Source organism: Phyllosticta capitalensis (genome assembly GCF_038381095.1).
Source record: "Phyllosticta capitalensis strain CBS 128856 chromosome Unknown BKA78scaffold_1, whole genome shotgun sequence".
NCBI classification, from domain to species: Eukaryota; Fungi; Ascomycota; class Dothideomycetes; order Botryosphaeriales; family Phyllostictaceae; genus Phyllosticta; species Phyllosticta capitalensis.
The window spans coordinates 2,145,995-2,171,260 of NW_027117439.1; the positions used below are offsets into that span (position 1 = coordinate 2,145,995).

Genomic DNA, 25,266 nt, shown 5'->3' on the forward strand with positions numbered 1-25,266 from the left:
GTCCAGCCTTTGGTGTCTTCGACATCATCAATATCAGCTTTGTGTTCGAGAAGCACCTTCGCAACAGCGATGTTTCCTGAACAAGCAGCCTCGTACAAAGGCTGCTGACTCTCACCATCTTTGGCGCCAATATGCGCACCCTTCGCAATAAGAAGCGCTGCAATTTCAAGAGGTGCATCTTGCTGCTTCAGCAGCCAATGCAAAGGTAATTCGCCGTCGCTATCTCTGACGTTGGGTGAGCAGTCCTCGCGGTCGAGCATGTACTTACACAGCTCGACATCTTTATTTCGGACGGCCAAATGCAACGGAAACCAATCGTCACAATCTGCGACATCGATTTTGGCCTGGTACTGTCCGATTAGAAGTTGAATCAACTCCAATGGTGCCTCCCCACGGATCAGCCGGAAGAGCGGTGTCTGACCCCACTGGTCCTGGTCGTTGATGATGCTTGTGGACTTCGCTATGATTTCCTCGAGTCCGGTCCAGTTTCCATTTCCGGTACAAGCCCAGCTTAGTGGAGTGCCTTCGCGCGAAGTTGACATACTGTCCCCTGCTTCTACAAACTTGTTCATCAATCCAATTGCTCCAAACCCGGCGGCAAAGTGCACTCGGACATCAAAGCGCTTGACCGGTTCAACGAAGAGGTTGGTTTGTTTTATCCAGGCACGGAAAGCCGGTGAGTGCCCATCTATGAACTTTTCAGCCAGGGCATACAATTCACCCCATTCGGCTGACAAGCTACGCTCTTCAGGTGTCCACTGCTCTTCAGCCATCCGAATATGGAGAATCCAATGAATGTGTTCATATCGTGGAGGCTCATAACCGTCTTCCACATTTTCATGAGGCGCATCTGACTCTCCATTCGCAGTCTCTGCGTCATCATCTGCGTCCGAAAGCGAAATTGTGTCGATATTATCGGGTTCCCCTGAAGCCAGGCCTGATTCATGCTCCACTGCTCCTGTTTCAGAGCATGTTTGGACAGCTACTTCGGAACATTCTTGGTCTCCATTGGAGTGGTGCTCAGCCGTGTCTTTCTGGGCCGTTGCCTGATCCTCGCTTTGAAGCACGTCTAAAGGATCTTCCGGACTATTCTTCTCAGGATCTTCGGTTGTTGCGTTGTCGTCTGGATACATGATGTCTTGATCAAAAAATCTGAATTCCTCGCTGTCTGTATCTTGTTTGAAGATGTGATCTTTTTGGAAGTTCCAATCGTTCAGGGTCTGCAAGACTCGCAAGGCAAGAAGGAGAGAGCCTTGTTTGGGTGCAAATTCGTTGATTGAAAATGATTGCATGCGCTCGCGGCACTCCGTGCAGGTCTGCTCGTGGATTCTGTAGGATTTGTTGGCTTCATCAATAACCCAATCTCTTATTTCGCGCGGTTCGCTTAGGCGGATCTCGTCTGACCCATAGAACTCCAGGAAGTCCCTAGCAAAGTCTCTCAATGCTTTGATGGATGGCCGCTCGGGCAACTTGGTCTCTGGTTCTTTGGCTTCTTCATCATCTTTTATTGCTTCATTGACTTGTGGCGCTTGATCCGGCTGCTCCGTCTCGCGTCGTCTGTTGTCTTTGCCAATGTAGAACCCGTACTTCTTCTCAACCTCATCGGCGATGAGAGTCGTTGTGATCTTGTCATTGCCGCAAATCAGCCAACGAAGAGCGACCGACAACAGCTTTCTTTGATATGGCTGTAGCATCTCCCATCTTCGCTTCCATATATCATTCATATCGGATGGCAAATCCTTCAGTGCTTGGTCGATGTCAAAAATGGCCTTTTCCCTTTTCAGAAGATCAATAGCTTTCCTTGCACCTGCGTCTATTAGTCATGGATGCCATCGTTTTCAAAAGTAACTTACGCAAAAAGGATCCATCAGACTGCTTGAGGATATTCTCTTTCGCCTGGTCTCGCAGATCTAGGGGTAGGTGCTTCAATTCTTCCAGATGTGCATCCAAGAACACTCCCAGGTGCTTTTCGTTCTCTGATCTTGTCATTTCAATTTCGAGGATACCCGTTTCTGGCTTCTTTTCTCGCAAAGTTTGCTCCAAGGTGTCTTCGGGTCGACTCGAAAACCAAAAAAGGACGTTCAGTAGCTCGTCACTGGCTGAAACCTCCAAAAGCGTCTCCACGAGTTTTTCGCTTGCGTAGTCAGAACACTCATCAAGCCCATCAATGACCACGTATACTTTCTTGCGGATAATCTTGAGCAAGCCCGAAAACGCACTTTGGAGGTCCTTGATTGAAAGAGCATCCGGCTTGCTCTCATCGAACCGATTTTTGGCCATATTCTTCTTGGTACCGGGGCCGTTTCTGATCTTTTTTATGACTTCTAGGCAGTCGCGATGTGCACCGATTGCATGAGAGTCCTTAAAGTCATGGAAGAGCTGGATGAGAATGTGCAGCAAGATTTTCCTACTTTTGCTCGTCTCGTCTTTCCCAGTTTTGCAAAAGAAGTACAGAACAACCTTTTCGTCCTCTTCTGGTGCGTCGTCGTCGGACATGAGCTTGCCAATGATCGAGGAAGTGATGTATGATTTTCCCAGTCCAGCTTTCCCATGGAGCCAGCATACACGGACCGAGGTTTTACTGTCCATCCACATATTGTAATCCTCGTTGTTGAAAATCCAGTCACATGTCCCTTTGCTTGCACTGAGTAGAGGTTGCGCAATGGGGAGCGCAGTCCCCGATTGGAGCCATCTCAAGGTGTCGCCAAGTTCGTCCCGTTGTTGTCGCTGTATTTCATCCAGTTTCGCAGTAATTATGGAATGGTGCTTTTCTGCAGTCTGTTCCAGTCTTTGCACTGGAAGAATGAGATTCCGTAGTGTCCCTGAAAGGTCCTCGAACCCGTCTTTCAGACCTTTGAGATTGTTTTCGGCGGTCTCTTGAAACTTCAACCCAACAAACTGCTCTAGTAAGGCGAGTTTTCCTGTGCCTTGGTTGAGCAGCTCCTGAATTTGGCCGCTCTTCCCGAAGAAGGCTTTGAGGTGGGTCTTGGTGGAGTCTGAAAACGCTTTGTATTTGGCGGTGATGGAGGCCATTTTGTGACTCTTTTCGAGAGATTTGTCATTACTGGGAGGGATGAGCTTTGTAATCTCGAATGAGATGTTGAGAGCGATCCTGAACAAGTTCTTGGTCTCTTTGGTCACTTGGTCGGTAAGTCTTTTGCTGTTCTTGGTCTTGGACTTTTCTTGGATGATCACGGAACCAGGCCCCTGAACTTTTGCAAAGTCGATGCCCTTCTCTTGGTCGGGTATAGAAACCGCGCTCAAGGGCTCTTGATCTTTTTCTGTCCCTGGGTTATACTCTTTTGCGTAAATTTCTCCTGCGAACATCCAATGCGTGACATGTTCGATAGCGGTGCTGATGGTGTCGCAAAGGTTTTTGTGTGCCTTTAGGAACAGACAGAGAACGCTGAATGCCGTGAAAGCAAGTTTGACAGTCTCCGGTGCGGATTCAACAACTTGTACGCCAACCTGGCGAACAATCTCCAGGCGCTCCAGTGCACGGCCAAAAGAGCCATGATATTTTTTGTCCACCTCAGACTTGACGTCTTCAATGCTTTCTTTCAAGCTGTCGAGACTTCCATCATTTTGGGTTGTGAATGCCGACCATGCTTTGGCATCTTTTGGTTCCACCTCGTTCCTCAAATCATCAAGAGCACCTTTCCACAGTGCTGAGGCCATCTGTCAACGTGACAGTCTCTTCGCGCTGACAGCTGACTCCAGACTGAATACGGAGACAGAGTCAATTCTGGGGAGTGTGTAAGTTGGTACACGGTCCCGACAGGAAGCCTGCAGAGGCTGGTCGGCGGAAACAAGGCTACTGCAAGAACCGAACTTGCGGGGACCACCTTTGGATATAAGGAAGCGTAGGCCGTATAATTGTGGCTTGCTTACTGATACTGGAGCAAGTACTTGAGGAAAGAAAACCGGGAATCGGACTGACTTTCTCGTCTCCTTTCCGTCGGCAATGGTCTCTTATAGCTCTGACTGCTTCAGCTTGAACATGCAGTGCCCAGTCTCTCTACATCTACTCTTTGGGGACGCCATGGGGAGGGACGGACGAGCGGCTTCAATTACATGCGGGGGCCAATTCAGCCTCGTCTTGATTCGGCAGCCTTGCAGCCTTCAGGCTCCTGTCGCATCGAGTCCATCGTTCAAATTCAGGTTAAGCTGGCCGAGTAATGGTGTAGTACTCAAAGGTAGTTGGAACGAGAAGTGATACTGTTGCAATTGTGTGTTGGTGGCCTCTAGACTCGCACACTGCTCCTGCTACTGAACGGCTCCGTTGATGCTTCGCTTTGGGGTTAGGGCTTGGCTGAAGCCACGGCACCACCAGCTGCAGTCATCCAGGGCTACAAAATCGTGTGCCAGGGGATTGGTAGTCTGCCAGGTCGGGGCATCCGTCCGTCTCCTCGACCTGATTTGGCGTGCGGCGTGTCTGATGATCGCCAGATTTTACGCTCGTATGGTTCTGGCGGGGTGACATTAAGAGCAGTCGCGGAAATATCCCTCTGCTTCGATCCAAGAATTGCAGGTGCTGCGCGGTCGTGTTCCGCGCTCTTGTGTTGCGACAACATAGGGAACACAAAAGAAACGGCCGGGGAGCGGGGCTACAACCGAGGGTGAGTCTGGAAAAAGTTACTCCAGGCACGTAGCGAGCCTGTTTTGACTCCAATCTGCGTTTCGCTGGTTGCCGGCGTTTGTGGTTTGAATGAGGCGCCGTCTCTATTGAGGTCCTGATGCGTCCCGGTCGGAAGCGCTGAACTCTGGGCTAGGAAGGAGGAGCGACGAATCTGCAATTTTGGCCGCAATTTGCAAGCTGATTTTGTCAACGAAGGCTCCCTCAAAAGTCCGGAACGGCGAGAATTTCGTGTCGCTCCAAGTAGTGTTGGCTGAGAATTTTAGAATTCCGAAATTTTTGAGTCGTTCTTCGGTCTTCAGAGATGAGCTCCATCCGCATTCAAGCGGGTCGCCTTCGTAGCACAACTGAAGTGACTCGTGATTTGAGGGCTTGCAAATCCTTTGAAAACACCTCCTGCTTTGAACTGTAATTTTTTAATGGGGATCTTGAGAAATCCAAGTTGTCGCACATGGTGTGAGAATATATATCTTATTTGCGAAACATTTCTCATCAACAAGGGTCTGTGGTCTAGGGGTATGACACTCCCTTAGCAACATCAACACCGCTTCACAACGGTCAAGATTGAGCTAATTCTTAAATGGGAGAGGTCCCGGGTTCAATTCCCGGCGGATCCATTTATTTTTGCTCTATTCACGTCCTCGTAATAGGGTGGTGATGTTTTGTTGGTGTTGAGTTCATGGTTGGGTGAGGGGTGAGATTTTTTTGGTGGTTGGGGCTCAAAATCGAAGCGAGGCCCTCATAACCAATCACAGTAGGACAAAGCTGATGCGAAGAGTACAAATTCACAGAATTGAGTGTGTACTGGCGTGCAGTTGATTGGTTGTCGCGAAGTGATGAATTATTCGTGATGCGTGTGTGGGGACAGAGAAAGGACCGACAGCGGCTCGGCGCGTGCATTCCTCGGACCCCACTGATTTGGCAAACCGAGGGCTCGCTCATTGGTCGCATGCAGCAGGTGCTTTATTAGCTTTCATGCCCAAGGACTTTGGGAGGGCACTAACACAATGCCGGCAGGCGTCCTCGAGCAGCAACTTTCAAAGGGTTGAGAAAAGGCTGGATTCAAAGCGCGCGGAAGTCTGTTTCCACATCGACTACCATCACCAGTAGCTGTCCAGGTTGCTGCAATTATATTGAAGATCATTAAAACCATCCAGCGTCGTTGGAGCACGCAAAAGACCCGACTCCTCAGCGAGAAGAAGCCAACTTTTTGAAAGTATTTATTCGCCGATAAGTACAGAAACCCGCTCAACCATTCTTCGAGACTTCAACAGGATGCGAAGGTTTTGTCGCTGAGATTGCCACGTACCGCCAACGTCCATGTCCCCGATATGACTCCACTCCAGCCACAGTGTTGATGAAGTGTTTCTCCAGCCGGAGAAGAGAAACCACCAGAAATGGAACGTAAGCAATCAGGTAAAACAGCCTCGTCATTGGCTTGATGTTTTCAGAGTAGTCCCGGACGACGACGTTGGTAAATCCAGCGTCCTCGAGCATTTCTTCGAAGACGCCTGGGTGCGACAAAGCATTCGTCGGCATCGCAGAAAATTCGTTGATCTTTCGCATTGAGGCTGCCATGGCCTCAGGGGAGTCTTCGATGAACTCGTGGTCGTATTCGAACAAGGACAGGCGGCCGCCAGGGCGAAGAACGCGATAAAAGCCAGCAAGCACCGCGTGTGGATCAGTGGCATGAACGAACGTTTCGCTTGTGTAGACTCCGTCGAACGACTCATCCCCCAAGCTTTCGAGGTGGTGATAGTCCATCTTGCGCACCTTGACCTGTTCTTCGGACAGTCCGGATCGAGAAATGTTCCGCTTTGCCTTTTTTAGATGATGGTCGACAATGTCAATACCCTGTACGCGATATCCATGATGCTTCGCCAGGTGGATCGCGACGTGACCAACTCCACATCCAGCATCTAGTACTTTCGCTTCTGGTTTGAGGTCCAGTGATTCTGCCATTCGATCCTCCATTGCGCGCAGTGAACGAGCGAGAGGAAAAGGCCATTTGGTATCATGCTCGTAGTAGCCAAAGTGCCGTGTGCCGCCAAGTAACAACCGATATCCGATTCTCGATTCGAGCGAGTGGTAGTAGGATTGGAGCTGGAGATTGTTGTTGATAATCGGCTGGAGTTCGGATTCAGCTGCCATGTTGTTTGATGGATCTGAAATAAAGTGTGAACGTGGTCCAAAAGTCGATAATGGCAGTTGGATGAAGGCGGCTTGATACAACGGCGAGAGATGAGTATTTTGTAGAGTAAGCTCCATGGAAAAAGGGACGGAATACGCGCGAGCGAGGGATTTGAATGTGATGGTGGTGGGTGCCAGCGGCTAATTCATCGCCTCCTGTGGCTCGGTGAATGCTTGCCACGGTTGTCTGTCTGTTGGCGGCACAGCAAGCTGGAAAAGCCCTGGTTCTTTCCAGTCCGATCTTTGGAGCCATCTCTTTAGAAGAATATAGGTATGAGTTCTGAGCTTGTCAACGCAATGCCAATGAGTATAGCATAGTGAAGAGGCCGCAAGACTGGCATGAATGTTGAAAGAGCGAGCTTCATGCCTATTCAGGCTAGGGTGCAAGCAACCTGAATATGGATCTTGCACCGACAGGTTGACGACTCCCCCACCTTTGAACTGTCACAACTCCCGATTCGGATTACTCCCGGGTGCTTGAACACCAGCCTCTACCAATCTCGTACCAGCGCGGCGACTCTGGCGCCAAAAAATTGCCGAAAATGGAGAATCGTTTCCGCCAGGAATCAGGATGCTGGCCGTGCCTCATACTCACGAATCATGCGGAGTTTCCGCCCAGCGCTACAGCCTACCTCGTCTACGTGGATAGCAAAAGAAGCTCTTGTAAATTTACGACGATGTTGTGGCGCCCTCTCGTCATCGCTAAACGAGGGGCCCATATTCTCAAAACAGTCAAGACAATGGAAACCGAACTCGAGCTCCCGAGTGGCAGGAATGAAAACTGGTGCTTGGACAATTGCCATGTATCTCACCGCCTCCCGCCATTTTTGAAGAAAGTCGTCAAGTGCTCAATTTTTGAGATTGGAACAATGCATTGCGCACTGTTCCACGGTGCGGTTGAAGCCTCTCATCACGAGTCCTGCTTTGCAAGCTGACCGAAAGTCGACAAGCCAATATGCCTTACGGTGTGCGCATTCATTCTGATAGACGTCATGTGAGGCAGTGTCTTGAGGACTTGGTGACTGACGCGAAACATTTTACAAGTAAGGTCGAATGTCGCAAAACTGTTATGGATGGGTGAAATCAAGATGGATTCTAAGGTGTAGCGGTGGAGGCGAGCGTATATGCAAGCTCTCTAGCGCTACACGTGACTATCTGCTAGCCTAAAACGGTAAGGAGAGCAAACGAGGTGAAGGAAAAGGAAGGTCGTCAGTGTGAAAGGGAGAAACCGTAACAAAAACTCACTCACACTCTGCTGTACAGAAGGCTTTGTAGGATGATATGCACGTATTCCATCTATCAGCTCCTATACTTTGAATGCCCCATAGTGCGTTTGGTGCGTATGTAGCAAGGACCTTGCATTCGGGAACGCTGTCGAGAACTCCGAGCGCTTGCCGGTTGACTCTATGGAAAAGCCTGAGGGCGTGCAAGTCGATCTGGGACAATATGGGCTGGAGGAGCTCAAGAGGCAGTCTTGAGAAAGCACCAAGATTTTGTCGGGGCACCTGTACGGCGTGGCCGAATTCGAGGGGACATGTTTGGACAGCTTCGACTTGATCGAGGGTGGTAAATTTACCAAGCCGATGGGGATCCGATTCGAAAAGCTGTGATAGTGGTTGATCAGTCAGCGATGTAGCCATTGAAAGTTGTTTGTTTGCAAAGAGATGTCGTGGGAAGATACGCGCGAACAGGTGTGAAGCCGGCACCTAGCGCTGCTAGATCGGGTTCAGCCTCGGGTTTAGCCGGCTGCAACGTCGCATGTTGGCCTGGTGCGACTCATGTTACCGGAACCACTTGCCAGAGTCTGCCGATCTGAGGATTCGTTGTCCCATGTCTTGAAGACATAGCAGAGGAGGTATTTTCTGAGCTTCAGGGCGCGAGAATCGAAGCACCCAGGCAAGTCAGCTTCGGAACCGCCCGTGCTATGCAGAAGTTGTAGGTCAACTCACGAAAAACCAAGTCGCTTCTGCTTCTGGTCGTCCCCAAGGGACGGAATGGCGAATCTGAGATCAATGTTGGCATGTTATGCTGTCTGCATAATTTCTCCCCTCATCGCTACACTACCTCGAGGATGATGTGATTTCGCAATCCCTTCTTCGGAGATGAAGTCAGCCCGAGGTAGGCAGATTTCTGTGGAACTGCATGCATGTAAACGCGACCAATCTGAGGTCATCATGTGTGGGGGCTACAAGAGGGGAGAGTGCTGGATGTAGCTGAACTTGTCATGCCCTCAACAACAAACTAGCTGCATCCTTTGCTCAGGATGTCTTCACGGTCGCGAAGGCTCCGCGATCGGCTCAACCCTTGGCCACGCTCATCTTCACCGTCGACCAAATCCAAACCTACAGTGGCTCTGCTTGTCAAGCACTCCCCGAAACCCAGCCTTGCGAAGCTTCGCGCGGACGGAAACGCCTTCACAGATGCCTTGGAGCGATATCTCGACGACCTTCCTCTCGAAGAGCGACAGTCTTTCAGTAGTACCTACAGAACTGTTACCTTGGAAGATTTGTTGCGAAAGGTTGAAGACGCAGACAAAGCGGACAGAGAATCCATCCCCCGGCTGTCTGTCGATCGGACGAGTACCTTCCTGAAAGTCTTGGATGATTTGCTTGCAGCGACATCTTCTTTCGCGTCACTGGGTGTTCCGGACGCTGCGTCAGTCGTCATTGGCGGAGCCAGGCTTGCCATCAAGATGGCCCTGAGATACGTGGAGTTTTTCGACAAATTGACCGGGATGATGGAAACGCTGTCTATCCATTTGGGACATCTACACAAACTATCGGAACATCCGAATCTGGCCCTGCTCCGGGAAAGCACGGCAAAAGTTTACGGCGCCATCCTGCGATTCTGCCACCAAGCCTATGGCGTTTTCAAAAAAGCGGACGACCAAGACAGGGGTCAAATCCATCTGAAGACATTTCTAAGTACACAATGGAAACCGTTTGAGGTCCAGTTCGGTGGAGTCGAGAAAGATATAAAAGACTCTTTGAATGCTCTTGGACATGCGACTGGCGCCGAGACACTCGATCAAACCGTTCAGAATGGAAGAACTTTGGACGTTCTCCAGGGCGAGGCGAAACTTCAAACCATGATACTTTCCGAGGATCAGCGGCACAAGTATCTCCACTTCCTCTCTTCTCTGGATTTAGACTCAATTCACAAAGATACTCTCCGGAAAAGATGCCCCGGGACAGGAAACTGGCTGCTTGAACACAAGTCATTCAAGGATTGGTTCAACAACCAAGATGCTCAATTGCTGTGGTGTCACGGCCCACCTGGAGTCGGAAAGTCAATGCTAAGTAGCATCGTTATGAAACATATCGAAAACCACCCGACAACAATACCTGAAAATGTTGGAAAGGCCTTCGTCTCTTTCAGATACGACCAAATGGAGTCTCAAGATCCTGCAAAAGTAATTGCAGCCATACTGAAGCAGCTCGCAACTCAACAAAAGGAATTTCCCATTGAACTCGTCAACTTCTTCTCGGATCATTACAAAAATGACCGATATCCCTCTGCAGAGGAAAGCACAAAAATGATTGCGACGCTTGGTCGACGCTTCGCGCAAACCTTGATTGTCATGGATGCGCTTGATGAATGTGACGAGGGACCGAGAGAGAGAATTCTGAATTTGATTCCTGAATTCAAAGCCAAAGTCTTTATCACCAGTCGACCGGAGCCATCAATCAGAGAGGCTTTCAACCAAATTGCCGTACCAGATTTCGAAATCGATACAAAGACCACGCAGGAAGATATCCAGAAATACGTAACCGGCTATTTGAAATCTCTCACACGACCACTTGATGGCGATATCGAGGTCGAGATCGCCGACGCTCTTATCAGTCGTGCTAATGGAAGCTTCCTTTGGGTCCACCTTCAGCTGGAAACGATTCGTCGACAGAAAAACCCCAAGGACATTCGAAGAGTTCTCCAGAACTTGCCTCGAGGCTTGAACGACACCTATGCTCGCATCCTGAAGAAAATCGAGGACCAAGACGAAACACTGCGGGATCTTGGCTTCAGTTGCCTGTTGTGGGTTCTTAATTCCAGATATCCTCTCTCAATGGACGAACTCAGGACTGCTATTGCCACGAATGAAACATGCAATAGTCTTCATGACGTCATCGAAAATCGCGACAGCTATTCCGAAATCGATATCCTTGATTCTTCTTGCAACCTTCTCACCTTGTACGACGACGAGTACGACGAAAAAAGGGTGAGGTTTGTGCACTACAGTGTGGCAGAGTTTCTCGAGCACCAAGCTGTCGAAATGAGGACTTTGAAAGACTTTTGGAATAAGGAGCTCATGGAATCAAAGCTAGCGGCAACATGCATACAATACCTCATGCTGGCTAGTCCAGATGAGGAAGCGTCAGATATCAGCTTTCACCAGTACTGCGCTTACAATTTCGACGAACACACCATCCGCGCTGGAGAAGCGCACTATCAGCAGCTCCAGACGCTCCTGGACCGTTTGCTTGGTAAGGGATTTAAGCTGCAAGAAATGGCAAGGATTCGCTGCCGTTCCTATCACTTCAAACGGCACCCATTGAGTGCCGTGCACCCATTGAGTGCCGTGGATATAATATATACTTCTAGGCTTTGTGAGCTCTCAGTCATCACCGGAGACAGCAAATGGAAGAATCAGGTTCTGCACGTCCACGAGTGGGTTTTGGAATTCGCGATCATCAAGGGCTCCATCGATCTCGTTGAAAAGGTTCTCGAGCATACCTCCAGCCCCGCAAATCTGCGTCTTCTGTCAAAAGCAATCAAGATGGGGCATGCGAGCATCCTCCGGATACTCCTTCAGTCAGGAGCTGACCCAAATGGAGTCGATCCAAGTGAGCTTTTTGATAAGGACTGGACTCTTCTGGAGAAAGTCTGTGGGTTTTCAAGTGAGTGCCCAGGAGACGCCGTGCTCGAAATCACTCAAACCCTTCTCTTGTTCGGTGCAAAAGGCAGAGAAGGCGATTCATCATTCTCTACAGCCCTCTTGGAAGCACTCTTACAGATTGAGAAGCATGACACTGCAAGGTTGCTTCTGCGCAGCGGAGCGACCGCAACAACCGAGTGTCTTTGTGCAGCAGCCTATCTCGATGCAAATGTTGACATCTTGAACATGATTCTGCAACAAGGCATCGATCCGAACACAGTAGTGGGCGTTGACGTCGAACCGCTCGGAATGGAAAAAAGCGAGGTGGTGGACTTGATATTTAGATGTCGACCACTGTACCATGCAGCTCAGCATGGCAATATCCTCAACGCCAGAAGACTGCTCGAATCAGGTGCACGCCCCTGGTTGAAGGATCATGGAAAAAGCGCTACCCAGATCGCAGCTCTGGAAGGCGACGTGGAAATGGTCAAACTTCTGGGCCAATACGGAGATACCGTCTACCCGCATGAAGAGCTCATAGAAGCATTCGCGAGACTGGCCTCTCAGTCAAAGAATTCACAGGAAAAGGCCACTACCTTCGCCCTATTGAACGCCCTTGATATCAGCAAAGCTCCAGTACTGCACATAGCATGCATGGAAGGCGATTTGCAACTCGTGAAGGAAGTCATTCGACGGGGTGTGGACATACATGCAACAACGCTCTATGGGGAACCAATCCCTGAAACACCGGGCCACAAAACAGCTTTGCAGTCAGCGTGCATGACGATAGAAAATCAGTTGGAAATCATCCAAACTCTGCTTGAAAATGGAGCAAACACCAACGCCATTAGTGGAGGCGGAACAGCACTCATGACCGCATGCTCGATATGGACAGCGAAAGACGAGACGGTTGAATTACTTCTTGAAGCGGGGGCAAAGCCTGACCTGGCTGCCGGCAAGTGGACCTCTGCTCTTGAATGCGCAGCAGCTAGAAAACACAAAGTGACGGCTATCCGATGCGTGTCGCGGCAGCAGTTTGAGAAGATCAAGACGTACCACATCAATCTTCTTCTGTCATCCGGCTCATTCGACCAAACTCAATTGGACTCTGCCTTGCAAGCAGCCATTGCATGGGTATCTAGGCCAAAGGATCTCCAGCTGTTGCTCAATCATGGCGCCAACCTTCGAGCAGACAAAGGAGCAAGCGTGTCTTTTGGCAAGGGAGAATTGTCACTCCCCGCGGCCTCTCGAAGAGGCCGAGTTCATCTTGTCACCGCACTCCTCGACGCTGGAGCAGACCCCAACGAATCCGATCCTTGGGGCTCACCTCTTGAATCCGTATTACATCAGATTTGCAACGGCTGCTATGTGCTCCCTTTCTCCGATAATCACGACTTCTGGGACTTCATGACTCTGATGAAATGCCTCCGGAACGCAGGAGCCACGGAACCTCGAGCCGATTGCCATGTTGGCATAAAATGTGTCGGTCCCCTTTGCAGACTTGAGCGACTTGATCTCTTGGGAGACCAAAGATTTCCTCCAGCCGAACTTTGGATAAGGGGGGCACGATATACTTGTACAAAGTGTACCGATCCAGAAGTCCATCTGTGCTTCTATTGCAACCAGAAGATAATCTCAGATGGCGTACCGTACAGACCCAGCGGACAAGACGAGGGCGGAGCGAACCGACTGGACAACGACTCAGACACAGCAACACATCAACCGAATCACGAGATGACGGAAATGTTGGAAAATGACATCGCAATTCAAGTAGAGAGAAGCGTCAAGAAGGTTGTAGCCCTCGAGTGGGAATCTTACAGGTAAGTGATCGATGCTATCTGGATGCGTAAAGGCTGATTCATCTGTCCGCAGGGAGACGTTCAAAGAGTGGGAGTCGTTCGAAGAGCGCTGGCCCGAATATCATGGTGTCTGGTCTTGTCCAGACCCTCCGACCCGTGACGTAGCTGAGTGGCTGCGATAGCATCTAGTACTTAGTTAGTCGGCTGGTCTCCCGCCTGTTAAGCAATCAGATCTTCACCAACTGTCGTCATCAGCAGCATTCGGCCAACGGTTGAAAAGCCCCGGCCCTGTCGTCCTTTGACTTTCCTTAAAGTGCAGTGGCAAGTTAGGAGAACACGACCGACACACTAATGTTACATGATGACGGAAGTAGGCGAAAAACAGCAACACCAACAGCCAGAGGCAGAAACCAGACACAACTCGGCGCGGGTAGGGAAGAGTTAAGATGAGGAGTGCGTTGAAGCCAACCGAACCCCCAAACTACCTTAGGTTACTCTGCTCGGCGTACACGCGCTGCTCCACATCTGTCTCATGCGCTCTCTCTGCTGTCCACAACCATACAACCAGCCAGTCTCACTGTGCCTGACCCGACAACCCACCCGTGTCAATCTGAAAAGAAAGAGGAAGAAACGAGAGAGAGTAGGTCGGTCTGCCCCACCTGGCCGGTGGACTTCCAACTTTGTCTCTCCGTCTTGACTGCGAAACCAGACCCGAAGTCCTCCTTGTCCACTTCCACCAGCCCCGTCCCTTGCTCTGTGAATGAATCCTGTTGTGCCATGCCATGCCATTAAATTTTCTTTAGTAATCCACCTTCCCGACAGTGACTGTGCAATCTTTCGCCTGCCTTCGCCGACCCTTCTCTTAGCCTCATTCATTCGGCGTGTTCCCCAACCTTTACACGCCAATATCAAATGTCTTGATCATGACGGACGCACGCGTGCGCAGCACATGCTCCTCCCAGTGCGTGGCATTTGAGCCCCGGCACGGAGTGTGAGGACGCAGGTAGGCGATTTTGGTCGAGCCCGTTCAGGGGTTCCACGACAAGTGCTCCTGCGTCGACGAACTGCGAGTTGCGATATTTTGGTGACAGAGATGGGATGGGATGCTTGCTTTGCTTTCTTGTTTTTGCCAAGATGTAGAAGAAGTGATGATATGGCTGGTTGTTGGTGTTGGAAGAAAAAAGTAAGCCCCGCCCGTCGTCCGACCTATACGCCCGTCCGTCGACTCAAACGCATGGACGACTCTGGGTTGCTGACCCTTTCCTAGAAAGAAAATAAGTCGTAATCCGTACAAATGCCCATTCTCGCTGATGATGCCTCGTCTTTTTCACTGCCAGTGGTTTTGGTTGTTCATGAAGCCTTCTTCCAATGTTCGGTCCTCCAGCGTTCTGATAAAGTCTCGGTTGCCGCCGCGGTGGCGACTCGTGCCGGTCCTGCTGTCGCGCCTCCGCGCGCTACCAGAGTTGTCAGGCGCGCCGTCGGGGGGAGGTGGGTAATACGCCGGGCTTGGCTGCAGCCTGACTGGCGCGTTGGGGTCGAGATGGCTCATGACGCGCTGGAGAGCTGGAGGAATGCCACTCTGCTGCTGATCCATGGTCGATGCTCGTTGTCGTCCCGCCCTCGTCGTAGCCTGAGCATAGAGATTTTGCTGTGGGTTGTACCGCGGCGTCTGTTGTTGAACCATGCCCATTTGCTGGTTGTAGCTAGGTTGTGCGGGGTACGGGGGCGGCGCGCCTTGATGGCTCGGGCTGTACAAGTTGTTGTACATGGTAGGACTCTGGGCGTGCGCGTTCTGAGCGAATTGGTTCATTTGCATGTTAGCGTACGCTGCGCTTTGGGCTTGAGCCTGTGCAGCCTGCTGCTGCATGCGTTGCTTGCTCAAAGCCTCAGCGCGCTGTTGTTCCACGACACCGGGGGCCGGTGACCTGTTGGAGCCAGCCCTCATCGTCATTGGTGGAACAAAGGGACCAGTGAACTTTTGCTGTGTGATGAACGGGTGCATCTTGGCCTGGTTGGGTGTCCATCTCTCGAGCGGATTGAGATTCAGGAGTCCTTGGGCAAAATCGATGAATGCGTTGCGATTGGCCATTTCTGCTTTTATTAGCCTCGCCTTTGAATGTTGATGCCGCACTCACCTCTCTCAATCTCTGCAGGTTTCATGTTCTTCCGCGGCATCGGGTAGTTCTTGATAATTTCCGGAAGGGTGGTTGCAGAAAAGTACTTCTTGCTCGGCTGTTCCTTGGTGCCGTGCTCTCGCGAGTACTGCTCCATGCTCTTCAACCTCCAGGTCCTGCGGCCAAATTCGTCCGTCACCTTTTCGAAGAATTCTCCCGACTGTTTGCCCATTTCGAGCATCCATGGGGGTGGAAGGCCTAGCATCTCAGTGATGCGCGCAACCTGGTTGTATTCGGACGATCCTGGGAACAGCGGTAATCCGAGGAAAAGCTCGACAACGATGCAGCCCAACGACCACATGTCGATGGCGGCGGAGTAACTATGGCCCTGTCAGTGCTGTCGGTACGTGGAAGTCGGCGCAGCTTACGGAAGCCCGAGGAGAACTTCGGGAGATCTGTAGAATCGCGACTGAATGTAAGTGTAGACAGTCTGGCGCTCGTCGCATGCGGATCCGAAGTCGATAATCTTGATGATCGGACTCTCAAGGCTAGCAAAGTCAGTGATTGGCCAGGCCACGCACTAGTCATGCAGCTTACTTCTTGAGCAAAATATTTTCTGGTTTCAGATCGCAGTGGATCAGTTTTGCTTTTCCCAGCAGGGCCAGGCCGTTGAGAAGTTGCTGCGCGAATACGCGGACGAGGGTCGTACTAAGCCCGCGGAACTGGTTCTGCTTGATCAGCTCGTACAAATTGACGCTCAGCAACTCGAACACGAGGCAAAGATGTTGTCGGTGAATGAAGGTATCCTTCAGCCGCAACAGGTGGTGGTCATCGTTCTTGTCCATTTGCTTGTTCAACTGCGGGAATCAGCGGCGCGCTTTTTAAACAATTTCGCGCACATACCAGATCCAGAACCGAGACTTCCATCATGCTCTGGTTGAAGTAAGCGGTCCGGTTCTTGATGACCTTGACCGCGACCACTTCTTGCGTTCGCAAATTCTGACACTTGACGACCTGTCCGAAAGTACCTTGGCCCAGGACGTCGAGGATGAGGTAGCGGTTCCTACACATTGTCAAACGAAGGGCCTTTGGCAGACATCTGCGTAAATAGGCGTCATACTTGTGCCCGGCTTCCTCTGAGCCCAAAATGTCATTGACATAGAGAATGTAATCACTCTCCTCATTGTCATACCCATCATTCTTGACTCCCTTGCTCGGCTTCGTGAGCACCCTGCGCGGGTTTCGCGAGGACTCGTACTTGAAATTCGGATTGCATATCCGATATGTTGCAGGTAGGTGTGTGGTCAGTGCTTGCAATGGCTGGGCTGTGTCAGCAAATTCCGACCGGCTCCTCTTCCTGACAATGGCCACTCACGCTGATGAAGCCTCCCTCGGGATTTGCTCGTCTAAACGGCGGTTGTTCGTTGATGACCGGCTGTAGGTCAGCAGTGTTTACGCATTTGGAAAACGTGGGCACGGTCCCTCTTGAGGTTTGAGGGGACAGCGGCGCCTGTGACACGTTTCGAGGTGACCTGGCTTCCCGACCGTAAACAGCATTCAGCTGCGCAGTAGCAGACTGCGGGTAAAAGTGCTCGGGAGTCATGGTGGACTGAATCGGAGGGAGCTGTGGAGGGTGTGCTCGGGAAGCTGTGCCGGGTCAGCGATTGTAAAGCGAGGGTCCCAACATGACCATACAAGGAGGAGAGTAGTAGCTCTGAGGCGGAGACATGTAGGGGTTCGAGCGCGTAGGGGATTGGCGGCTGGACGAGGGAGAAAAGCTCGTGTAGGCAGCGCCGTCGTTCTGGGTGGAGCTTGGGCCGTAAGGCGATGACGGAGACAGATTCATCGGGGAATAGCGTCGCGCAGCGGATGACGCCTCTTGATTCTGGATATAGGCCGTCGAATTGCGTTTCTGACCAGCGGCTCTCGCGTATTTCGGTCTATACGGATCGGCGTCCTCCATTGGCACGTCACCGTCGCCGTCGCCATTGTTGTAGCTCGATGTCCTGGTGACCTGGGGCGGAGACGAGATGGCCATGGAGGCAGCTCGCGAGGAAATCGAGGGCGTCGTGAACGGTTCTTGTTTGACGGCAACGGTCGAGTCTTGCCTGGGCGCGGAGAGGGTGGTCGGGTCCCGCTGAGGTTGTTGCGAAGACGTGAGGTTGGGGGCAGCGGCGTAATAGCGCGACTGGCGAGCGGGTTGCGCGCTCTCGACGTACGAGCCCCACTGCGAGTCCATGGCGAGGGCAGCCGAGGCGGTAGAGAGAGTTGGGAGGGCGTCGGGGAAGGTTGTTCAGGTTGGCATGAGGTGTCGGGCGTGTTGGCGGCTTGGAGTCGCGAGAGGTCGGGGCCAAGCAGAGCAGAAGGTTGCGTAGGATGAGGGAAAGAAGTTGATTTTGGCGTCGCCCCGGGGTGGCAGACACGTGGATGGAGCGGATGCGTCAGGTCGAGTCTGGGGTTGAGGAAGCGCGCCCGGCAACAGCGAGCGACGGTGGAGAGATGGGCGGCGGTGATAGGCGGGCGGGAGATGGATGGCCGTGGCACGGCAAAGGCAGCGCTGGGCGACAGGCGCAACCAAGAGGAACCTAAGGCTGGGCCAGAAGCGACAAACGGCGGACAGCAAGCCCGACGGAAGCTGCAGCTCAATTCGAGAGAGAAGGTGTCGGTGTCGAGTGGTCAAGGGACGGAGAGAAGGGGGAGATGGAGGGGAAGTAGCAAGCAAGTCACTGGAGAGTCAGAAGTAAGTTGGGACTTGGGTCAGGCTGGACCTCGTCGGCCGGTTGGGTTGGGCGTAAAGTCAGGGAACCGCAAATAGTGCAGAGAGCAATCAAAGACAGCCTCGCCATCATTACAACCATCTGCATCTGGCATTCAATTCTTGCCTTGTCATCGTCGCTCTCGTCGTCAAAGGCTTCGACTCCTCCACCATGGAACTGCTGCCCACGTCATCGCCCTCTCAAAGCACCGCCGATTCCGTCCATGGTCGGCTCCAGTCTTACTTTCTGGTCATCGTCTCATTCATCCACCCAATGCCAACAATCTCTCTTATTTTTCCTGCCACGCTGCGACGCTGCATCCAACGGCCAACCTCCATTTTCGACCACCCAGCCCGCCAGCCAGCCAGCCACGACGAAGACGAACACTACCAACGCTGAACACCGACCGGTTTCTGTCTCTCATTCTCGATCCTTTAATTCTTGCGGCTCCGTTTGGACGAAACAGGACGATGCCTGTGATCAACGCTCGAGGCCACGACCTCTCGGAGACTGCGCCACGCCCGACATATCGTGGCCGCGTCACCAGCCGGTGCCATTCACCCGAGCTCAGCCTTAGCCTCATTTCATCAGCCCCAGCCCTCACCACATCAGCATTATCATCGTCGTCCCGCACACTTCGACCAGCGTTTTCGTTTCCGCAATCGTGCCATTGAAACATGGCCTCCATATCTTCGTTCCACACCAACCGCCGACCGGCATCAAAACATGGCATCAACAGACCCGCACGCGCGTTCTGATACGAGGCTCCCTGCAGCCCGTTTAATGAGCTCAGTTCCCAGCAGTCGAGAAGCGCCCATGGTTTTGGCAACTCTCTTGTCGTCCCATTCTCGCCGCGTCTTTCGCTGGGGGGCCAAATCTCCGTTTACTGCCGCCCATGCAAACCAACCCACTGCCCGGATCCGCTGTCCCATTTCGCCAGGCATCGATTGCTGACCGACCAGTCATTTTAGTTGCCTTTATGGTCTGCAACTCTGTGGGCTTTTTGCTCCACCAAAATTGCCTCTCCTGGTAAGCGTTTCCCAGCTATTCGACCCTCCCCCAAAGGTCAAAATTGCCTCGAACTTTCCCCGTTTTCTTTTTCCTGCCCAGAGACGACAAGCCGAAGAGCATATGCAAAGTCTCCCGCGTGTCGGCTTTTACCTTTTTATCCAGCTGCAACGGCACTTTTGCTCTGTGTCCCAAGAACTGGTGTTTGGAAGCAAACTGAACAGCGTCGTCTGGCTCAGCGCCGCCACCACACCACCATCCATTACACCGTCCCTCTCCCTGTTGCGGTGGCGGCTGCGGAAACGGCGCCGCACTACATGCAGTAGTTGGCTACATACACCTGCATGCGACGCGCCTAGCGGGCCAGCGAGCCAGTCGTCGGGCAACCTGAGTGGGTGGTCCAGCTCGACGGGCTACATGAATGATCCCTGGAGCAGTGGGTACACCGCTTTTAGTCACCGCCACAACCATGCCCTGCTTGATGCCAATGTTGGTCCAATGCACTGATGGACGCAGTCGGTTTGGAGAGGCGAGGCGCCGCGGCGAACTGGCGGGAAAGCGGCGACTTTGAAAGACGTGTGGCATGATGGTCTTTGACGACAGCTCGGCCGCGAGAAACGAATCCCAAGGCTTAGTGTGCATGTCTCTGAAGACGGTGACATCCTCTTTGGCAGCTTCCCTTGACACTTTGAAGCGTCCCTCGCTCGAGGCTTGGGCCCTTGGAGCCATGGCACACACAACCACCTGACAGCCCCTTGTACCATTACGCCCAGGAAGTTGGATGCCGCATCACTAGTAAAATTGCAAAGGAGTCGAAGCGCTTCTACATCGCAGGTCCAGGGAGCTTGAATGCTTCCAACATATGAATGATGAGGCTCATAGTTTCCCATGTTTGACCACGTCTCATACCATTCATTCGAACACGTACCCATCTCCGAATCCAACCAATCCAGCTCAAGGGGTATCGCCCAGCTATCTAGCTCTTCCTTTCCAATCCTCGTCTCCAGCACCACCTCGGACATGCTCCAACTCGTCCACTTCGTCGACGGTCCGTTTCCAAGTGCTTGCTCGTCTGCTGGCAGCTTCGAGTCTGCGTCCTTGCCATCGCTCTCGCTGGTGGTCAATTGAATTCAATGCGTACACTCGCCAGAGGGCCTGTTGCTGTTGATCAGGCTGCTGGTATTATGCTTGTTTGTAGGAGATTCTCTTGTGGTTGTTTGTGTTGTTGGATTGCCCATCCGCTGAAAGATCGCTTCCTGTCTCTGGAGTTGATGGTAATTGAGATTTGACGAGCCGCTCTTGGTTGCATATTCCACTCGTTTGGCGTGGGTTCGACAATGTCATTCGACGAGGCTCTGGTCCAGCTGCTCCGCCGATTTATGCAGCGCTGATTGCCAGAATCCGGGGAAGCGTCGACCTGCCGATTTCGAGCACTGTAGCATGATGCATTTGAACTGCGATCGAAGGGGGAAATTTGGCTTCGTGCATGGAAGGTCGGACGGAGGCGGGCACTTGTCAAGCTGGCTAGCCAAACCACCTAGGCCTTCAAACGCGCACCCTGGAGGTCTTCTTCGGCGTCCTTGACAAGGAAACTGCAAGCCAACTTGTCAGCTCAAAGAGCACATCGCACATGGGATCCGCGGCAAAAAGAATGAAGGAGCCGACGTACCTATACCACCACACAGTCGGAATGATCGTGCCCGCATGCCACAGCGCATGTGCATCCACCATGCCACCCCAAGGCGGGAAATCGAGAAGCTCGAGACTCATGGCGCTGATGATCCACGCAACAATCAAACCGGGCCAGGCCGCCCACCCGCGCTTCAACGCGCGGTACCGCCGCACACTGAACCAGCTCCACAACAGGTTCTGCACGACGCCTGCAGCCACGTTGGCCGCCATGTTATACGTGTAGTCCCAGCGGACCAGCAGGAGGTAGCCAACGTGCGCAGACAACATGGCGAGGCAGCCCAAAGACCACAGCCGCAGTAGCGAGGGCTTCCACGGCGGTGCCTGGGCGTCGAGCCGGAAGATGCGGACCGGCGTGTAAAAGAGGCCGTACATGACGCTCGCGCCGGCGCCGATGTAGTCCATGGTCTCGGTGACGGGCAGGTCGCGCGTGTGGAACAGCATACTCCAAATCCAGGCGTGCATGCCCGCCAGCGCGAAGCCAATGTAGTATTTGCGCAGCGGATATGACGGCGGGATGCTGGAGCGGATGAGGGACAGCCCGTGCAAGTGCGCCAGGTAGTTGAGCAGCGAAAAGAGGACCGAGAATGGCTCCTGCATCCCCAAGAACCGGTGGAACGGCCATTTCCCGTGGAATTGAAGGATGGGTTCGCGGTACGGCGGATCTCTCGCGAGACGTTGGTGTGTCGTGATGTGTTGGCAGGTGTAGTCGCATTCGGAGGGGCACGTCCAGAGCATGAGGCGGCGATGAATGGCTGGGCTTGTCAGTTTGCGATTCGTGTTAAGGGGGTCGATGTTGGACTTACGAATATGGGTCCTTTCTAAACCTTCGCAATTCGCCTCAACGCAGACCTACCGTCCAGCTTTCAGCGACAACTCTTTCCCAATATCCCATCACTCCATCCATTCTCGAGCTCTTCCATGCATACGTACCTTGACGCAGTTCTTGAAATCCGGCAATCGGTCACCCACAGACGCCTGTACTGTCCCTACACACAGCGCCAGTGCCAGCACTAGCACCACGAGCAGCGAACCTCTGCCAAAACGCTTCCCTATCCACCTGCTCGTTCCCCGCTGCCTCCCGTGCATCCCGTCTCCTGTTGGTGTCCTGGCAGCTCTTGTTCCGTCCATTCCGGTGCTTGTGCTCGTGCGGTCCGCTTCCTCCACCGCCGCCGCCGCTGCGCCGTATCCCATTCGCTAGGCAGACAAGGTAGAGGTGTCTTGTTTATCCAATCGTCTCGTCCGTCTCTCTTGTCGTCGTGCGCCGGTCAATGGCTTCGTCCGGAACGTCAATCGCGAGCGCCGAGCGTGGAGAATGGAAGTCGCTGTAGCAGCCGGACAGTGTTTTCGACGTAGAAGCAAGGCTGGCACGCAAAGAGCGAAAGACGGGCTGAGTGGGTTGGTCGTTGTGGCAGCCAAGGCACATGTAATCTGTACAGACGCATTGGTGTCTTGGCGAGGCTCGGCATGGTATGGAGCCGTTTTGGTCCCGTTTTGGAGTGGGTCGGTCCGGGAGCGGGAGCGAAGGCCCGCCGGTGATGATCCCCCTGTCGCTGCGGGTGAGGTGCATGAGATGAAGACTTGATGGTCGCTCGAGAGTGAATGCGCAACCCGAAAGATCAAGAGAGAATAATTTGATTCATCGATTCGTAGCTATGGACTCCGTCAATTCTGGCCTTGCACCACAATAATCATTCCGCCTGCAGAAATAAGGCGGAGCATTTGGTCAACAGTCACACGCCTGACACCAATGCTAGCGACCAAAGTGCTGCTGCTGCTGCCGCAAAGTAACTAGTACTTTGTGCAAAAGGTATCCCAAATTCCAGCCCAAATAGAATTCGAATGGAGCCTCCCGGCCTCGAAAGAAATCTGAAACCCCCAAGCCTGCCAACCAAGCACAAAAAATAAAAGCGTGGGTAAGGGTGGTATCCGCCTACAATGAGATGATGATGAAAATGTTGGAGATGCCCAGCTTGTGTCCCAACTGAAGTCGGTTCAAACTCCTCAAAACTCCGCCCAAAAAATGAATGTTTTTTGAGAAGGATAAGCAATCAAAAACTAGACGGACGCTCAGCTCCGCTTCGGACTTCCACTCATGCCGCCAATGCCCAATCCGATCCCTGGCTCAGCAATGCGTCCTCGTTTCGCTGGGGAGCGGCCGTCATGATGGTCTTCGACGCCGGAGATGTTGCGCTTCTCAAGGGATGGCCTACTGACACCGGGTTTCTTGACGTGACCAAATATTTTGGTCTGCATCGTGGCACTCGTCGATCGTTGCGGCTGGCTATGGCTTTGACTAGCATGTGGTGACGCGCTGCTCGTAAAATGCTGAGGCGTACGGCGAAGCATGCTGCTGGCCATTTGACTGGCTTGGGACTCGATAATCTCCGTGTCTTTATCTGACTCGTTGACGACATTGTCTTCAACGCTGGAGGCAGTAATGGTCGAGTCTGTACTCTCGCGGCGCCTAGGATGCGAGACAGGCATGGCGGAAGTGGGTTGAGGAGGATGATTGATGGCGTGAAAAGACGAAGTTGGTGGCGTACGCGGTACTGCTACTGTGTTTTGGGATCCAGTTGGCTCTGATGTCCGGTTTGGGGTAGCAGGTATAGAAGAGAGTGAATGCGAACCTCGAGTATGACCCATACGTCCTCTTGCTTTGTTTGGAGTTGTGGGTGCCGTAGCTGTCTTTGCGCTGAGCATCTGGTCCGCAAGTAGTAGAGCCTCGAAAGCCTGCCTCTCACGACCCGGGTCAGCCATGGCTTGGGCGCGATTACGGCTTCGTGGAGTTGTAGGGTAACGCGGAGTCCCTGTGACAGATACTGGAGAGCCAGCCTCGTAGACCTCGCCGAGTATGCCATTGATGTGATCCCGGTTTTTCCTAATGCGCCCACGAAGACGTTCGTTTTGTTCAAGAAGACTTGCGATTTCTCCCTCGCGCTTTTCAGTGACGCATTTGGACTGTTCCAACATGCCACGCAGCTCTTGGTTTTCATTCTGGAGAGCTTGGATATGGCGGGTCATTTCATTCAGCATCGCAGTGTTGGCAGATGCGATGGCAGGCTCCTCAGGATCAACAGGCGGTGCGGCGGTGTTTGTGGTGTTTGTGGGCGCATTGCGACGGCGCTCCTCTGGCTGTTGGAGGACTTCGACTTCCCTCTGCGCCATTGCCAGTTCGACGGCCATGCGATTTTGTGCCTCGGCGCTGTCGATGCTGAGCATGTTGTACTGCAGCTTGTGGTGCGCTGCCGAAGTGCGCGCCTCGCGAAGCGCTGTCAATAGCTCGCCAACCATGTCCTTGAGCTCTTCAACAGTAGCGCTATTGATCTGTTCAAGAGTAAAGGACAAGGCAGGTCCAGAGAGCTGGGTGCTCGTGCGTGAGGTCGGGGGAGGCGACGACAGGACGGGCGTGGGTGGAGTGGGAGTGCGGACCGATGTCCGCATCGCAGGCACGACTGGAGCGACTTGGGACGACGGCGGGGGAGTAATGGAAGACGTAGGCGGAACAGGCGACGAGAACTTGGAGCGCTCCGTCTTTTGCGAGGCGCTGAGAGTCGAGAGGGTGTCTTGCGACTCGGGGCGCGTATGCGCGGTCGGGTGAACGAGGGCTTCCTGGGCCATGGCAAGCAGATCTTGCGCAGCCGAAGTTCTGCTGTCCATGGTGTTGATGGAGACGATGACGGAGGACGACGGGGCGCATCCAACGGCGGGAGGCGGGGGCTAGAGGCGATAGAGTGCGTGGTGCGCCAACTGCCAAGATAGCGGTGGTGTTGGTCGGGCAACAGATGCGGGCGGGGACTGGAGCGCGTGCGTGGGCGCCCGACCGACGCAAACAAAACGATCTTGGTGGAGACAAAGACGGCGAGCAGCACAACGGAGGAGATGAAGAGAAGGAGATGTGGAGTCGATGGGCCTGTCGAAAGGCGAAGTGAGCGCGAGCAGGAGGGCGGTGTAGCACAGCGGGAGGCCGAAGCTGGTGGCTAGCATTGCCGGGGGAACCAAACGCCAACCAGTCATTCACCCTTGCCCTTGTCCTTTACAAACGTGATTTGGCGACTTGTCCTTACAGCCTGCGCGTCGCTCTCTGTTACCCAGGCCATCCCAAATCCGTCTCTGACCGCGCAATGGATCCCTCTTCCTCCTCCAAGCTTCCCAGACCCTCCGGCATCCCGCGCCCTCCCACCACCAAGTCCTCCAAGCT

The 25,266-nt window shown here is 52.9% G+C and overlaps 7 protein-coding genes and 1 non-coding gene across 8 annotated transcripts; 2 read left to right on the forward strand and 6 right to left on the reverse strand.

Annotated features, from left to right (window-relative positions):
* The first annotated feature begins 5,135 nt into the window (after positions 1-5,135).
* Positions 5,136-5,253, forward strand: BKA78DRAFT_t6. The gene has a single exon. It is a non-coding gene; the product is annotated as a tRNA-Ala (tRNA).
* A 411-nt stretch (positions 5,254-5,664) lies between these two features.
* Positions 5,665-6,999, reverse strand: BKA78DRAFT_302698 (S-adenosyl-L-methionine-dependent methyltransferase). Its single transcript, XM_066887467.1, has one exon. It carries the CDS (start codon positions 6,902-6,904, stop codon positions 5,885-5,887), a length of 1,020 nt encoding a protein of 339 aa, XP_066749441.1. The 5' UTR covers positions 6,905-6,999; the 3' UTR covers positions 5,665-5,884.
* Positions 7,000-7,898: 899 nt separating this feature from the next.
* On the reverse strand, positions 7,899-8,903 carry BKA78DRAFT_302700 (uncharacterized protein; the record flags this gene model as incomplete). Its single annotated transcript, XM_066887468.1, has 1 exon — positions 7,899-8,903. A coding segment is annotated over exon 1 (395 nt), but the record flags the coding sequence as incomplete, so codon positions are not given.
* A 158-nt stretch (positions 8,904-9,061) lies between these two features.
* Positions 9,062-13,755, forward strand: BKA78DRAFT_13354 (uncharacterized protein). Its single transcript, XM_066882645.1, has one exon. It carries the CDS (start codon positions 9,090-9,092, stop codon positions 13,521-13,523), a length of 4,434 nt encoding a protein of 1,477 aa, XP_066749443.1. The 5' UTR covers positions 9,062-9,089; the 3' UTR covers positions 13,524-13,755.
* Positions 13,756-14,599: 844 nt separating this feature from the next.
* Positions 14,600-17,997, reverse strand: BKA78DRAFT_13393 (kinase-like domain-containing protein). Its single transcript, XM_066882657.1, has 7 exons — positions 17,308-17,997; positions 16,988-17,259; positions 16,516-16,932; positions 16,210-16,469; positions 16,041-16,160; positions 15,634-15,992; positions 14,600-15,589 (listed from the first exon to the last, which is right to left on the reverse strand). Exons 1-7 carry the CDS (start codon positions 17,849-17,851, stop codon positions 14,826-14,828), a joined length of 2,736 nt encoding a protein of 911 aa, XP_066749444.1. The 5' UTR covers positions 17,852-17,997; the 3' UTR covers positions 14,600-14,825.
* Positions 17,998-19,466: 1,469 nt separating this feature from the next.
* Positions 19,467-20,478, reverse strand: BKA78DRAFT_13349 (uncharacterized protein). The gene has a single exon (XM_066882644.1). The coding sequence runs from the start codon at positions 20,396-20,398 to the stop codon at positions 19,832-19,834; it is 567 nt and encodes a 188-aa protein (XP_066749445.1). The 5' UTR covers positions 20,399-20,478; the 3' UTR covers positions 19,467-19,831.
* Positions 20,479-20,820: 342 nt separating this feature from the next.
* Positions 20,821-22,072, reverse strand: BKA78DRAFT_13378 (Per1-like family protein). The gene is made up of 2 exons (XM_066882653.1): positions 21,872-22,072; positions 20,821-21,820 (listed from the first exon to the last, which is right to left on the reverse strand). The coding sequence occupies exon 2, from the start codon at positions 21,801-21,803 to the stop codon at positions 20,922-20,924; it is 882 nt and encodes a 293-aa protein (XP_066749446.1). The 5' UTR covers positions 21,804-21,820; positions 21,872-22,072; the 3' UTR covers positions 20,821-20,921.
* A 612-nt stretch (positions 22,073-22,684) lies between these two features.
* BKA78DRAFT_302710 (uncharacterized protein) lies at positions 22,685-25,019 on the reverse strand. Its single transcript, XM_066887469.1, has one exon. The coding sequence runs from the start codon at positions 24,723-24,725 to the stop codon at positions 23,136-23,138; it is 1,590 nt and encodes a 529-aa protein (XP_066749447.1). The 5' UTR covers positions 24,726-25,019; the 3' UTR covers positions 22,685-23,135.
* Between the last annotated feature and the right edge of the window lie 247 nt (positions 25,020-25,266).